We start from the raw sequence: 15,849 nt of genomic DNA on the forward strand, positions 1-15,849 counted from the left end.
TATTTTTTGTCAATAACAAAACTCCTCGCAACTGGCCTATTGGAGGTTATAAATTTTAATAATATATAGACGGCATATATATTCTCCACTTCTCATTTTTTTTTGCAGGACACCATCGTATGTATTTTCTAACCAGCACAATGTTGAGAAGTTTAGGCAGAGGTCCAACAATGATGGTAGACATGGGTACAAATATTACGATTTTCTATGCAACTAACTTCACATCGGTTGCAGGTCAAAGCATCCTAAATCTGTTCCTCGGACAAAATTTTCAAGAATCTTCATTCTTCTCACCATGTGCACATGGCAACTTTAGCTATTTATGCACGAAAAGACAAAGAAATAGGCAAGTCAAGCAATTGTAAATATTTGAGATTGTATTGGTGTATTAGCCATCTACTAGTAGAATGCCCGTGCGTTGCCACGGGCCTTTTTAGTTTTGTGTGGTTGCATCTATAAACATAATGCATGTCAAATTTCACATGTATAAAAAAATATTTTTTCTAATTTTCAATCATTTATTTTCAATTTTTCAGGCCTTTTTTGTGATTGTCGGATCTGCACAAATCGTAGCGCTGTTTCGTTTAGAGAAAAATCTAATAAAAAGACCTTAAACTCGTAGAGCCCGTTTGAATTAAACCATGAAATTTCAATCCCTGAAATTAGCACTCCGTACTTATCGATCCCAGTCAATCCCGAGTTTCTACTGACGTAGACCAGTTTGGGGCGCTGAGAAACAGATAATCCCTAATGGATCATAACTTCTCTCACCGACTAAGCGGGGCCACTTGTCACACACATCTTCTCCCCACTTGAAGGGCCCAAACATGTAAGCCATGAATATTTACAAAGTCAAGCATGCTAATCTCTTTTTCCCCATGCCATGGAGAGACAACCACTACTAAGTAACATAGTTATTATCTGCGAGTCTGCGACAAGTTAGTAATGTTGTCCGCATATTCTTAGACTTGCACGGGCATGCGAGTGAGAGAGAGAGAGAGTAAGAGTGAAGAAGAAGATGTAGATGACACGTGAGCATCCCGTTCGGGATTGACCCTTTTCCTGGTGTGACAAACAGGTCTAAAGACGGGATTGATCAGGATTGATAAATACAGGGTCCTAATTTAGAATTAAGAGTTCATGAAGGGTTTTTTTTCAGACTTTTCTCTTTGGTTTATTCGCTCGTTGCCTTCTATCCCTGTGTGGCGCGTGTCGGTTCTCAGTTGTTTCTCTCTTCGGGTGGTCAGGCTATATTGCTCCGCACCCACACCCAGATTCGTTTTTTAAAAACAATCTTACAATCTGTTTTCACCCACACGATTTTTAATTATTTTTTGGGTGGTGGTCGGCGGCCCAGAAATCATTTTGTATCAGAGAGAGAAGGGAAGGGGAGGAGAGGCGGAGGCGGTGGCGGTGGAGGGGGGTCACCGCCGTCCGGGAGTAGCAGCAAGGGGTTAGCTGGAGGTCATGGAGTGCGTGAAGCTGCCGCAGCACAACCCTGTGAAGGGGAGCCGCTGTCATGGAGGAGCAGGGGGAAGGAGAGAGGGAGGTACTGAGAGGAGGGCGGCGAAGATTTTTTGCTAGTCCCGCCACCAGCAGGGTTTCGCCGGTGATGTCGCAACCGTTCGTCGGCGCCGTTCGCGCGGGAGGTATGGCTAGTTATCCTTATCCCTTTCCCCTCTCTACAACTCTGATTTCTAGTTATGCCAGTCGTGCAGCTCTGTGTTTATCCCCGCGCGCCATGCGCGCAGATCCCTTGATGTGCGGGGGTTGTTTTTTCATCGTGTTTCAGACTAATTTGATGAAAATCATAGTAATGTCCGGGTTATTAGTTCAGCAGATACTTTTATGCCGCTCGATTTCGCGGATACAAAAATTTGGGGGATTTGCCCTCAGCATGTTTCCCCTTTTTTTTCTTCAGATTATGGACGTTTTGGTGATGAAAATTGATATGAGTATACTTATATGTACTAAGGATCCACACACAAAGTGGGTTGGGCCTAGCGTATGGGCGGTTTTGTGTGCATGTATGTGCTGGGCAGATGTGCCATTCAATTTTGTTAGTACTTTGTACGTAGTTGTTCAGGATTTTGGTAGTAGTTCGTAGTGTTGTATTTTGTTCTTAGCGTTTCCGTGATTTCTGAACAGCCAGGCATCTCTCTCTCTTTCAGCCGTTTCAGTGTTAGGTGTCATTTTATTCAGTTATGGTTGTAGTTTTCGTGAAAGGTGTAAGTTTATTCAGTGTTTCTCTCAGACTGAGGTTTCGAAATTAAGGTGCAGATTGTGTAACACGCAACATTTTAGTGATGGAGGTGGGGGTGGGGGTGGGGATGGGAAGAGAGAGAATCCAGCATGTAGGGAACATCTTCAGTAAGTGTCTTTTTCAGGTTCCAGTAGGTGTCGCTTTCTTCAGTTAACGTTTAGGGTAGGATAGTTAGCTAGTTTTACCAAGTCATTAATTCCCGAGTAACAATGATCAGCGCGCACCATGCCGGCATTTATTTTCTGATTTTGTAAAGCAATGTCCAAGGGGAAAGTTCCTCATACATACTCGATGAAAACGGCACTGTCCATCTAACAAATTTATTTTTTGCACCGAGGCGGCGGCTGCTGAAGCTATGTTTGCAAAATGGGGGAAATACCCATCCGTGTTTTTTCAACATACTTTACAGCTTGTAGCCTTTTCTCTTGTCAGCTATGTGGAGTTTTTCAGTTTGCTTCCATTTTTTTTTACTTTTTCAACAACAGGGTTGGGGATTCTTGGGGGGCAGAGATCAATGAGTGGATGCCATGAACCCAACTACGACCCTGATGACGTTTTGCGAAACACTGAGAGTTGCGATGAGAGCATTGCATCTAGTGATGAAGAATCTGTTTCGACGACGAATAAGTTATTAGAAGATGCTTTATTTGGTTTTTTTGGAAAGGAGGTATCCATCTCTTTCTCTCATGTGCTTTCTCTTCTTTTCTATTTTTTCTAGACCTATGGTATGCACATATTTTTTAATCTCTTTTTTTCTTTCCATTGCGAAATTATCTGATATAAACATCTTTTTCATATGTCATCTAACAGGCAATCAAATCACTCAAGATTTTTCAAAATTCTGCAAGAATGTCGACCTCGAAACTGAGGTATTACACTTTTTTGTCCTCTTCTTTGGTCCTTTTTTCCTCTTCGCTTTCATTCTTTTTACGTTAGTTACACCTGACATTCCACTCATGATTATTGCCTTTCAGCAGGATAAGAGGCAAAAGGTTATGGGGGCAGGGAGGCATGTGTTCAGTGTGTTTTCCACAAAATACTTTGCAGATATCTTGAGGCGTATGTCCAGTGGTTGGAAGGATATGATCTCAGAATACGGGTTCGAGCCTCTTCTGAAATTTAAGAAAACTGATATCCCGTAAAGATTTGTCCGCTGGATTGTCGAATGTGTAGACACAATGTCATCTCAAATCATTGTTGCTAATAAGAAGATCATTTCTATCTCAAAGGATTCAGTTCATTGTGTGCTGGGCCTGCCAAACTGTGGTGATTTAGCGACACAAGACAAGGATAGTGTGAGGAACTTCATTTTGCCTCGGTTCAGCTTGATGAAGATGCCAAACAATACTTTCTTTGGAGACATGCTCATATCTTCTGATTTCCTCAGTGAGGAAGACACTTTCATATGCTTCATGGTGATCGCAATGTCGTGCTTCCTTTTTCCATCTTCCAGGGATCAAATTCACACTGAGTTTTTGACCTTGCTTGTTGATTCAAAGCACACAAGTGGTTTTGATTTCTATGCGCTTGTGTATGATTGTATACTTACTGGCATCATCAAGTATGTGATTTCTGGCAGAGTAACGGGCAGGATACCAAAGGTGTTTGACTTTTGCTCGTACTGAATGACGGTTAGTCTTTTTTAAGTGTTTTTTTCTGCATCCATTTGTTTTTGTTTTGTCTGTTCCGTGTCTCCTTTTTTTTCTATTGGGGAAGAACAGATGCACTTAACTAAAAACTATTGGGGAATGTAAAGGTCAAGGTAGCTTATAAAATTGATAAGAACAAAATGCTCAAGTGTTCCAGGAACTAAACCGGGATTAGTGTCGTCAATGTAAATTGGGTTTGTATTTGCTAGACATTTTTTTCATCATTGGTAGAAGCTAAACTTTAATGCCTGAAATCAACATCAAAATTAAATCAGTTAGTCCCTAATCAGCTAATCTTAGATTTAACAGTTCAACTACTGCAATGGACTCTTTAGATTTCAGATTTTGTACAGTTAATGGATGTTAGTTAAATATGAAAATAATCCAGGATAGGTTGTCGCGGAAATGAAAAGCCCAAGGTCAGAAGAGTAATAAGTTTGTGAAGCATAAGCAGAATCTAATAATTCTTACAGCTTTAGATAGAAGAGAAAGGCCTGGAGATGTTCATACCTAGGGGTACTCACAATACTTCTTGATACTTTGGTTACTTCACGTTTTCCTCGCCATTTCTCTCTCCAGACCAACCTATGCAATTTTTGAAATCCATCCTCATAAGATAGATGGGCCTATCAATGTGAAATGCACATATGTGAAATTTCTTTATTATATCATTGAAATGCACATATGTGAAATCCTCATAAGGTAGATCTTCTTAATGTGGCTTTCAATGTGAAATCTATTTAACCTCACAATATCCCTTTTTTTTTCTTTTGAAAAGTTACTTTTGCCTCTCTGTCATGTTCCTTCCTAGCTTGAATTTTGCTAATAATGATTGTTGCTGGATTATTTATTGTCTAGTTAGACACAAGCATTTTCATATTAGTGTACGTCCTGGTACATCTGCACATAGTCGGAGGCGGCAGACCCGGACTCTGCAGGCTCCCGATGGAGTGCTCCCGCGGTGGCTTCTTTCACTCGCAAGGACATTCAGATGTACCTCCACATGAGACATGATAGAACCACACAGGTAAATTCTCATTTTTCTTTGTTCCTCTCGTGAGCTTCAGTTTTTGCTTGTTTCCTAGGAGCATGAACTATGCTTGTGGGCGTAGAGATAATATGATAGTTATTCTATTCAATCCATGGCCAATAACAAGTTATAGTAAAAATTAAAAATTAGTGTCTATCAACTATGAAATTGATTAAATTGACTTTAGTGCATAGGGATAATTTGATCACGATTCAAGCCATGGCCAATAACAAGAAAATCAGTGTCAACTATAAATTTATTAAATTGGCTTCACTACAATGGATAGAACTTTTTATATAACAAATCGAGTATCTTAACGAGCGAATGTGAGGAATCTTGTTCTGGGGCGACCAGTCCTCTTGTCGCTCAATCTGCTGCAAGCACGTGCGGTGATGATGGGTAGGAAAAGTGGACTGAGCTATAAATTTAAATTGTTCATAACAATTTGATTAAGTTGGCTTCGGTTCATGGAAGAAGACTTGATTTTCTCGGTCATCATAGTAGAGGTAGAGCTCCCAATGATCAGTTGCTGCAGATCTGAGTTGTACAGTTGGAAATTGGTGCAGAACAATTAGCTTAGAACTATGGGCCATTGACTTAGGTATAGGAGAGTTAGTTCAGAACTACGGGCCTCTGATTTAGGTATAGGATAATAATTTGCAACCCATTTAAGTCATAGCTCAGGAACCCATTTAAGTCGTAGCTCATGAACTTTCAGACAGACTATGCTAGACATAACTTTATCTGCAAGTACATATGTATAACTTTCATTTGATAATTGCCTCCATAGAGGACTGATAGAATAGCAATCGCACGCTAAATTCTGGAAAGCATGATTAACAAGTAACTGGCAAATATAGACTGGACACATGAGAACTTCAGTAACAGCACATGGTGACGCATTAGAGATATGCATATGGGCAAGGCATTGCGATGCATTCAGCGCACGGGGTCTTCCGCGTAGCTGCAAGGTCCGCGTTTCGCTGAGCCCGCAATGCCTTCCTCTCATCCGGTGGTATGCTCTGCCTGCGTGCTCTTCGACGGGCGTTCATCTCTTGCCTCTGCTCAACTGGTATATTTTTACTCGCTGCCCTTCTACGGGCATTCATCTCTTGCCTCTCCTTGGTTGTCAGATTTTGTCTGACAGCCCTTTGGCTTGCATTCCTATCTTCAATAGTTTTATTTTTTCTAGATGCTCTTCGACGTGCATTCACTTCTTCCCTTTGCTCGGGTGTTAGGCTATCTCTCCTTGCTTTATCACGGTTCCGTCTTTGTTGATTTTTGTCTTCTTTAACGCTTGCAAGGGAAGCAATATGTTCAGCACCACTCGGTGCTCCTTGAGGTGCTGTAGGGTTTTCTGCATGGCCAGTGTGTAATTTGTTAAATCCAAGACTCACATTGAAGCAATATACCTAGTACATGGTTAGACTTAATAAATCTAGATGTATAGATGACCATACTTCAATGGTAGAAACGCCGTGTGAAAGGGTAATACCATTTGATGTTCCCACATGCTCCTGTGGCTTCAATGCTGTCATGGTACCGGCTGTGGGAAGCATTGTAGCTGATTGGGTGGACGCTTCACATATGAACATTCTGTATGACTGTTCCACAACAACAATTAAGATTACAAGATGGTCAGCTTCAAATCATCAATTAAGACATTATGTCTCCACAATTTGTTAGAGAATACAGGTAGCTTTTTCCCTTATAAGAACATATTATAAGTTCTTTTGTAGTAGTTCGCCATGAAGATCCACAAGAAAGACGGCACCACGTCGGAGAAACAGATGGCTCTGTCAAAAGGTGAACTCACCTTCGGGTGATGAAAGCGACGCTGAGAGGGTGATAATAAACTCATGTGACCTCCATGGTGACCTGGTGTGATCTCCCGGTGATGTATCGTCTTGGTGACCTGGTGTGATCTTGCAGCGATATATCGCCTTGCTTGATGGAGAAACGTACTACTTAAATACATACTCCTACCAAATATGGTGGAGATGTTTGAAGGCATAATCAATCTTGTCGGGCTTTCCTTATCTCGTGCCTGATGTTTAGTATGTAATAATTAGGCTAATTATTGTTAGGATTCTCTGTGGGTTTTTCCCACATATATTACTTTTGCACTACGAGGGTGAGGAAGGCTAATTGTTGTTAGCACGTACTCAGGCTAGGAGGGTGGGAGGAAGGCTACGATGGTGCTGATTTTTTGGGTTTGTTTCCATATTATTGTTTGGATTCTTTTGAATTGTTTCCATGTATGACTTTCACGTGGGAGGGTGTGATGAAGGAGTGGTGAACGAACGAAGGGGAGGCGAACGAGCGAACGACGTACGAACGTACCATCACAACCGCAGACTCCTCCTTTAGGAGTAGAGATATGTTGGACAAAAAAAAGAATCACATGCAGGTCATGGAATTCTAAAGATTTGATACTGTGAACTGGGTATGTCCTAAAAGATATTCTGCAATTGTAAGCGTTTTCCACAATTAAAGATACTGGAAAACAATTTTGGTTATACTAATATTAGAATATACCACCACCCTTGGAAATCTTCTCAAATATGTACTTATGTACATATAGACTAGAGGTAAATAATGATGAGCGGCAACTTGCAGAATATTAGTAATCAACACAACAATATAGAAATTTATGGGAAGAAACTATTTTGTTGTGTCTTTGTGGGTTACTGTCATCATGAGAGATGACTTTGGTAATATCATAGTCTGAGGGTTGGAACTTTCATAAAGTTTAACATTACTGTACACTAGCAAGGGATCTTGCACTTTTAGTGCTAATTTATTCATGAATTTTATTTCTAGCATCAGATTATATTTCTGTATACACATTTGTAGATGGAAGAGCGTAGTAGTAGTTCTATAGAAAAATGTCAAGGAATTAATTACTATGTTCTAGAGACAAATAAATCATTTCCTTCACATATCTAACAACAATTAATATAATAATCAAGAAACTTTGAAGTAGGTTCCAAAGTGAAGTGAAATTGATTTCTACCTACAAGTTAATTGTATGTAAGTTTGACGACCGGACTAAGTTAAAATGGTTATTATGTGAAATTAAACTATAATCAATGTTTTTGTGTCTAGCCCGTGCAAATGCACGGGTTGACGACTAGTGTTAATAATTGTGGGAGCCAGGTTCAGGCCAACGGATAATAGACAGAGTCAACATGGCCAAACCTGCTACTGAGTACACAAATGTTTTTAGAGAAAACAAATAAATGATTTTTGTTAGAGCAAAATGATTTTTTTGAGACATGCACATTTTTTTAGCAAATGCAAAATGATTATTTTTTTGAGAATTTGCAAAATGATTTTTGTGAGATGGGAGGGGGAGGGGGCTATGCACTGCCATGGCTTCGTGGGCCTGACGCCGTTGACGCCTCCGCTCTAAAAAAAGGGAAAAATGCGAGCACAGAAAAGAAAAAACCACTCCACCTCACGCCGCCCCGCGCCTCCACCGTTCCCACTCCGAGCGCCGCCGTCCTGTCGCCACCACCGCCGCTGACGACGGCGCGAAGCAGAAGTTCACCACCGCGGCACGAATCGCCTTGTTCCCTGGACCCAGAAGCTACTTCACCTCACACCGCTCCACCCCTCCCAATCCCAGCGCAGCCGCCTGTCGCCACCACCGCCGCGGCCGGCAGCGCGAATCCAGCTTGCTCCTCCCCGCGGCTCGAATCGCCGTCTCGCTGTCCAAGTTCGGACCAACAAGATACCCGTTGCCGTCGGCGGCTGGCCACAGTTCGAAGCCAGCTTGCTCCTCCCCCGGCCGATTAATCCCCTCTGGTCGCCCGCCGACGGTTAGTGCTCTTCCTTTGCCCTTTGCTTGCCGGGGAAGAACATGGAGCGTGACTCAGAATTCCTGCAGGAACAGGCTCGCCCGAAATTCAGCACAAGTCGGAATCTTTGTCGAGTGCCAGTCCGTGTTGTAGCACTAGAAGCGCCCTGGGAATCGGATTCAGTCCATATCCGTATTGTTCTTGGCCTCGGATTTGCTTCTCCTACTGGAATTTGAATCGGCTGGTGATCTATCTGTATATAAGTATCGCCAGGAGCCAGCCTTTCCTCTGCAGAAATTTGCGTTCAACTTACTGAAATTTTTTGTCAGTTTGGCCCAAGCTGAAGATATCTGCAGAGAGATTTGTCAGTTTGGCCGAAGCAGAAGATATCTGCAGAGACTCTTCTCCAATGGAGTCATGTAGTGTTGCCAGGATAATGAGCTTAGGGAAGCTTGCTATACACAGGACGTATTTGTGCACCCTAATCTTCAGAAATTTGCCAAAGCTGCTAGGCTTCACTCCCAGGTTACTGAAGAAATTCTGCAAAGCTGAACATGTTGAGCTACAACTGACCAAGAAGACTACACTAGGCACACTGCCGGAGCTGCCTCCGGACATCTTGATGGGTATCTTTGCCACCCTTGAGATCCCTGACCTTGTGCGTGCCGGCTCTGTCTGCTCCTCCTGGCGCTCCGCATACACAAGCCTACGGAGCCTTGGGCAGTACAAACTCCAGCAGACGCCATGCCTCCTCTACACTTCCGAATCCGCTGGTGAGAGTGTTGCATGCCTCTACAGCCTCGCGGAGAAGAGGTCGTACAAGTTAACTCTCCCGGAGCCGCCTATACGCACTAGGTGTTTAATCGGGTCCTCACATGGCTGGCTGGTAACTGTTGACGACAGATCTGAGATGCACCTTGTCAATCCCATCACATGTGAACAGATTGCTCTCCCATCAGTGATCACCATCGAGCAGGTGAACCCCATAGTTGATGAGTATGGTGCTCTCCACAAGTATGAGTTCTCAAGGCACACTGGAACCCGTGGTGCTTATAGGTCGCCATCAATCTTTGCTCTTGACAAGCTGCGGCACGAGCTCCACTATAAAGCGTTTGTTTTCCCTGATACATCCACTGGAAGCTACATTGTCGTGCTCATCCATAATCCAGTGCGTCAGCTCTCTTTTGCAAGGGTTGGGGATGATAAGTGGACCTGGCTGCCACCTCATGAAGACTATAGTGACTGCACTTACAAAGATGGCCTGTTGTATGCAGTGACTGGAACCGGAGAACTCCATGCTTTTGATTTCAGTGGGCCTGTTATCACAATGGAGATGATTATAAGTATGCGCGAAATGCATCACTGTGGGTACATGTACATTGCTCAAGCTCCATTGGGCGATCTGCTGCTTGTTTGGAGAATCTTTCAGGATTATGATTTAGAACCTGAACCAGGGTCATCTGTGTTTTGGAACAGTACGGAATATAAAATATATGAATTTGACCCTTTGGGAAGTAAACTGAAGGAAATAAATCGCTTGAGTGACCATGTGTTGTTTCTTGGGCATAATCAATCTCTTTGTCTCAGTGCTGAAGAATATCCATCTCTCTCGGCAAATCATGCCTACTTCACTGATGATAATTATTTATGGACATTGGGATTTAAGAATAATCACCGTGATATGGGAATTCTAAACTTGGATGATAATAGCAGGGAGGACCTTGAGTCTCCGCAGCTTTGGTCAAATTTTCCTGCTCCAATGTGGATTACACCTGATCTTAGGAAGATGAACTTGGCTTCAGGATGGATTGAAGAAAACTGATCGACGGTCAATAAGCCAACAAAGGGGTGACTTGCTGGGGTTACTAGAGGATGTCATCAACAAAATATTCGAGGGACCACCTGGACTGTGTCAGGGTGTACTCATCGCTTGGCCCTGGTCCTTACAGGCTAGATTGAAACTAGTTCACGCTGAATAAATAGTTTAGAGTTTAATCTGTCAACAGAAAAGTTTAGTGATATGGATACTTCTTTGTTCTATGTTCTTGGCATTTTTTTTCTAATTTCTTCTGTGATGCTCGTGTCGACATCTTGTGGTGGTGTGTTGGTATATTTATTAATTTTTCATCATTTCCGAATGATCAGATGAGTTTGTAATCAGTATATTTTCTACTATAATGTCCAGATTGACATGTTACTCTAGTGTAACCCTGATGGTTTGGAATTATAAGAAGGAATTGAAATGATATTTCCTTCGAATATGAGAAAGTTGTAAGCCAGCATTAAAATGGTACTATTTCCTACCAATTGGGGCAGCAGTATTAAAACACTTATAGATTGTAGACAGGAAATCAACCATTCATCAGCACTAAAATGTTAAGAGATAAATCCGCATCTCAACATACATACGGATTTCAAATTTCAACTTCGAAATTCGTTAAAGCTGCTGTTTCAGAGAGATTTAAATTGCAGAACATGAGTCATAATTGCAGTACACATTATCAAGCAGCCCCCAAGATCAGTTTTGTCCTCTCATCGTCACAGCTACTTTACATTTCCACCAATCGTAAGATCTTTCTTGGCCGTATCACTTGTACAGGAGCTTTCTCCTCTATATCATCAAAGCTGCTGGATATCTAACATCAGTTGCAAGCCTGCATATCAGACCACAATACTTAGCATTTCCCAAAAAAAAAGACCACAATATTTAGCAGAGAAGAGACAATTGCAATTTGCACCAAATTTGGATTATTTGGCACTAGAATCAGCCCAGCAATGCATGTCAATCAATTTACATGAATCTTTTTCAGATACACTAACTAACTTACTTAGATGCAAACATGGCAAGAATTTATCATTAAGAGTTTTGAGAACATACATTCTGATAGGTTGAGCAGGAGTCAAACAAAAGCTCTCCACCAATCAGGTGGCAGCTGGTGGCAGAAGTAAACATGGCGTCTGAAATCTTGGCCTGGGCGTACCCGAACGCTGCAGCCAGGCTCATTGCACCGCACACTCGCCCCTTCCTCGCTGTGGAACTGCATACAATGTACAAACATCTAGGAAAGGAAAAATAAGGTGAGCTCAAAACTCAAGTGAAGATTTCGGTAATGTAAGAGATATGAACTGACGACGTACATCAGAGATGGGGACCGTGAAGTTTGGTGACCTCTGTATTTCGAACATGCAAAAATGGCATAGCGTCGTCTTCTGCGAGCACTTTAGCCTAGCTGAGCAATACTTGACATAGAGAGCGTGTACAACCTTGGGCACCACCTCCCCATCGACAAGCTAAACAGGATGGAAATCGAGCAGTTTGAATGGTTAGGATGTTCCTCTGATTTTAAACCTTTCTGAACCCTGAGACAGCTACAAAGTTTTCTCTGAACCTGACACAAGAACCCTTCCTACGATGTACCATTCAGGATCTACAAAGTTTTCTCTGAACCTGACACAAGTTTTCTCTGCTACAATATTCAGGACCTACAAAGTTTTCTCTGAATCAAGTTTTTACTCTGTTTTGTAGATTACCACCGGAGGAGGAGGAGAAGGCTGGGGCGGCGGAGGTAGCGGCGGCGGAGGCAGCTGCAGCGAGGGAGGACGAGGTCGACTCCCACGGGGATCGTAGAAGATAGCTGTGCCATGCGCTGTCGGCCTCGGCGGCGTCCTGGGCTCGCCATCGCCGTCTCCGTACACAGCCTCCTGCTGTCGGACGCGGGAGACGAGGAGTCGGCGGCCGAGGGCGAGCGCGCGGCGCTGCAGGGCGTGGCCGCCGAGCTCCAGGGCGCGCCACAGAAGACGAAGAGGGCGGCCGAGGGCGAGCGCGGCGCGCTGCAGGGCGTGGCCGCCGAGCTCCAGGCCGCGCCACAGGAGACGAAAAGGCCGCAGAAGATGGCGGCCTCCGCGCGCCATTCCGCGCCGAACGACGCGGAGGAGATGCCGGCCGCCGAGCGCCACCGCGCGACAGAGCGGCCAAAGCAGAGCGCGGACGGCGGGGCCTCCGCGCGCCATCCCGCGCAGAACGGCGAACCGGAGGCGCTCGCGCAGGGGACGCCCCTCCTCTCCGATCTGCGCCGCCACGGGGTGCGCCTGGACCCGGCGGGGCCTTCTGGGCATCTCGCCGGCGCCGGGTTTCTTGGCCTGTGCCAAGAAACGCTGTCTCGGGCCAAGAAACGGCTTCTTGTGCCAAGAAAGCTCGAGTTCTTGGCGGCGGGGCCGTCGGGCGGGGGTACGGGGCGAAGAGGGCTGGTGCGCCGCCGACGGTCAGCCGGGTGGGGGTGGACGCGGCGGAGGTGAGCCGGTCAGGCGGGGTATTTTTTCAGAGAGTTTTTCAGAGGGAAGAAGGGACGGCCATGTATATATATGAAGCGCTGGTGTTCTCTGTTCGGTTGCGTTCCGGCCCACGAGGGAGGGATTTGGCCCATGCTCTGCTTTCTCTCTAGTATCTAGAAAAATACAAATTTCACGATAGCAAAAAGTTCCCTCGCGTTAGGGTTTTCTCCTCCCGGGGCGATTTGTTCGCCGCCGTTGAGACCATCGTCCCCAACCGCTGCTTCCCATCCCACAGCCCGACCTCAAGGACGGGGGCGCGTTCTGCAGCGCCTCTGGTTCTCTTGGATGTGGCGGGACGGGGCAGAGGGGTAGGGTTCCTTCAAAGCCCGATCAAGTTTCAATCGGGTTAGGGTTTGAAGATGGCGTCGAACGAGGCTTCGGGATCGACCAAGGCCGGAGCAGCTGAGATTGACGAGGTGCAATTGATGATGAAGGAACTAGGTCTGCGTGAGGAGGACCTAGATGATGTGGTTTTTGATGAAAAGGAGGCACCAGAGGAGGCGGCACGGTGGATAGCTCTTGAAAAAGTAAACTCCGTCAAAACCTACTCCTAATACTGGTTCTTTCGGAATATGAGATCAGCCTGGGATCTTGCCCAAGAGGTGACTTTCAAGCCACTTGAGGATAACCTTTATATGGTGCAATTCTCCTGCTTAGGAGATTGGGAGAGGGTTACCCAAGAGGGACCTTGGCACTTCAGGGGAGATGCCGTCATTATGAAGCCATATGATGGTTTGGCGAAACCGTCGACTGTTCAACTCGATACTATTGAGATTTGGGCCCAAATTCATGATGTACCACCCCTATACGCTCACCTAGTACCTTCTTTGGCTGCGAAGGTGGGAGAGGTCCTATTCACCGAACCGCAATCTTAGGATTTTGCTGGAAATTTCCATCGGGTTTGGGTAAGGATTAACGTCACTAAGCCCCTAAAAAATGCAGTATTTTTGATCCGTGATGGTAAACGCCAGATCCACAAAGTTAGATACGAGAAGCTTCCGGATGGTGCGCTGTTTGTGGCATGATGGGACACCTTTTTAAAGAGCATGGCAATGGAATCCATCCTCCGTCAGCCTTGGTTTTCAAAAACCTAAGGGCTTCGTGGGCTATGCGTACTAGACAGGGGCCGGGAGGAGGACGAGGAGGACGGGGCAGAAAAGGAGGGCGCGGTGGTGGTCGAGCTGACAACCGTGGCACGGGATCAGAACCAAAGCATGCAGATGACCTGCCCGAAGATGGTGATGATGTGATGGCGGATGCAGATAACAGGAAAAGAGCGTCGGAGCAAGTTACGCTTTAGAACAGCACGCACGCACTTTCACCTGCTCCATCGGCACATGGAACGAGCAATCTGCTAGCCCTTCCTTCAACTGCAACGCCAGTAAGTCCGAGTGCCAAGCAGGAGACCAAGAGAGCTAAAGTGGGAACCGAAGTTGAAAAGAACTCGGGGAAGATTGGACCTCAGGGAAGGATTGACACAAATTTGGCGGGCTCCGGAGAGGGGCGCCGCCGAGCCCAAAGAGTATCCTCTGTTGGAACTGCCGCGGTGCGGGTAAAGCCGCTGCAGTTCGTGAACTTCGCGATTTCGCGAGGAAGTTTACCCCTACCCTGCTATGTATTGTTGAGACACAAATTGATGGTGCTAGGGTAGAAGCTATGGCTAGTTCTATTGGGTATGATAAGTCTTATGCAGTTGACAGTAATGGTAGAAGTGGTGGAATAGGCCTTTTTTGGAACAACTCAATAAAGATTGAAATTCTTGGTTTCTCGGTTTATCATTTAGATGTTTCTGTCGAGGAACAGGGGCAAGATAAGTGAAGGCTGACCTGCGTGTACGGAGAAGCCCAGACACACTTGCGCCATCAGACCTGGACGGTTTTGAAGAACATAAGTACTTTGAGCAGTTTGCCATGGTTATGCATTGTCGATTTTAATGAAGTGTTACGTCCGGAAGAACACGAGGGGGTTGGGGAACGAAGCAATGCCCAAATCCAAGCGTTTCGAGAAACCACTGATGTTTGCATGTTGCTAGACATTGGCTACAAAGGCACGTTCTGGACTTTTGAGAAAAAGGTGACCGGTGGAACCTACACAAGGTGCAGACTTGATAGAGCACTTGTTAATGCAGATTGGCTAGCAAGATTTCCATCAGCCTCATTAACACATCTTACTGCGGCGTCCTCTGACCATGCTCCGTTACTTCTGGAGCTTGATTTCCATCAAGAGCCAAGAACACAACGTACTTTTAAGTACGAGCTGATGTGGGAAACACATGTGGAGCTCAAAGAGATGATCAGACAGGGCTGGGATCCGGGGGCGCCCTGTGCTACGGTGGAGGAGATGAGTTCAAAGCTTCAAAATCTGTCACAAGAGCTACGCAGATGGGGTAATGACACTTTTGGAAGTGTTCGGAAAGAGATAAAGAACTTGAAACAATTGCTTGAGGAACTCCGAAGTGACCCAATGCGAACTGCTCCATCCCATGTTGAGCTGAAAATCAATGAGAAATTAATAGAGATGTATCATCGAGAGGAGATCATGTGGCGGCAAAGGTCTAGGTTGGAATGGCTCTCGGCGGGAGACAAAAACACGAGATTTTTTCACCTGCGCGCTAGTCTCAGGAGAAAAAAGAACATGATAAAAGCTCTCCATAATTCTATGGGCGCTGAGATAACAGATCCGGGAGAGCTAAAGGCTATGGTGAATGCTTTCTACCAGAATTTATATGAGTCTGAGGGAACCCAGAATATGGAGGAGGTCCTTGTTCATGTA

At 44.9% G+C, this 15,849-nt stretch overlaps 1 protein-coding gene across 7 annotated transcripts; it reads left to right on the forward strand.

Annotated features, from left to right (window-relative positions):
* Nucleotides 1–1,221: 1,221 nt before the first annotated feature.
* LOC119352914 (F-box only protein 7-like) lies at nt 1,222–12,419 on the forward strand. 7 transcript variants are annotated; one of them, XM_037619504.1, is made up of 7 exons: nt 1,222–1,649; nt 2,749–2,930; nt 3,074–3,132; nt 3,238–3,894; nt 4,771–4,939; nt 6,682–8,766; nt 8,835–10,875. In XM_037619504.1, exon 7 carries the CDS (start codon nt 9,155–9,157, stop codon nt 10,565–10,567), a length of 1,413 nt encoding a protein of 470 aa, XP_037475401.1. In that variant the 5' UTR covers nt 1,222–1,649; nt 2,749–2,930; nt 3,074–3,132; nt 3,238–3,894; nt 4,771–4,939; nt 6,682–8,766; nt 8,835–9,154; the 3' UTR covers nt 10,568–10,875. The 7 variants fall into 7 exon arrangements, 6 of the variants coding, with proteins under 6 accessions (XP_037475401.1, XP_037475400.1, XP_037475402.1 ...); XM_037619503.1 differs by having other exon boundaries at nt 4,775–4,939; XM_037619505.1 differs by having other exon boundaries at nt 4,823–4,939.
* The last annotated feature ends 3,430 nt before the right edge of the window (nt 12,420–15,849 follow it).

The sequence above is a fragment of the Triticum dicoccoides genome, chromosome 2A (genome assembly GCF_002162155.2).
Source record: "Triticum dicoccoides isolate Atlit2015 ecotype Zavitan chromosome 2A, WEW_v2.0, whole genome shotgun sequence".
In the NCBI taxonomy this organism is placed as follows: domain Eukaryota; kingdom Viridiplantae; phylum Streptophyta; class Magnoliopsida; order Poales; family Poaceae; genus Triticum; species Triticum dicoccoides.

Coding starts and splice junctions, on each gene's coding strand:
- LOC119352914 (XM_037619501.1), top strand. CDS start 9,155: ATGGAGTCATGTAGTGTTGCCAGGATAATGAGCTTAGGGAAGCTTGCT.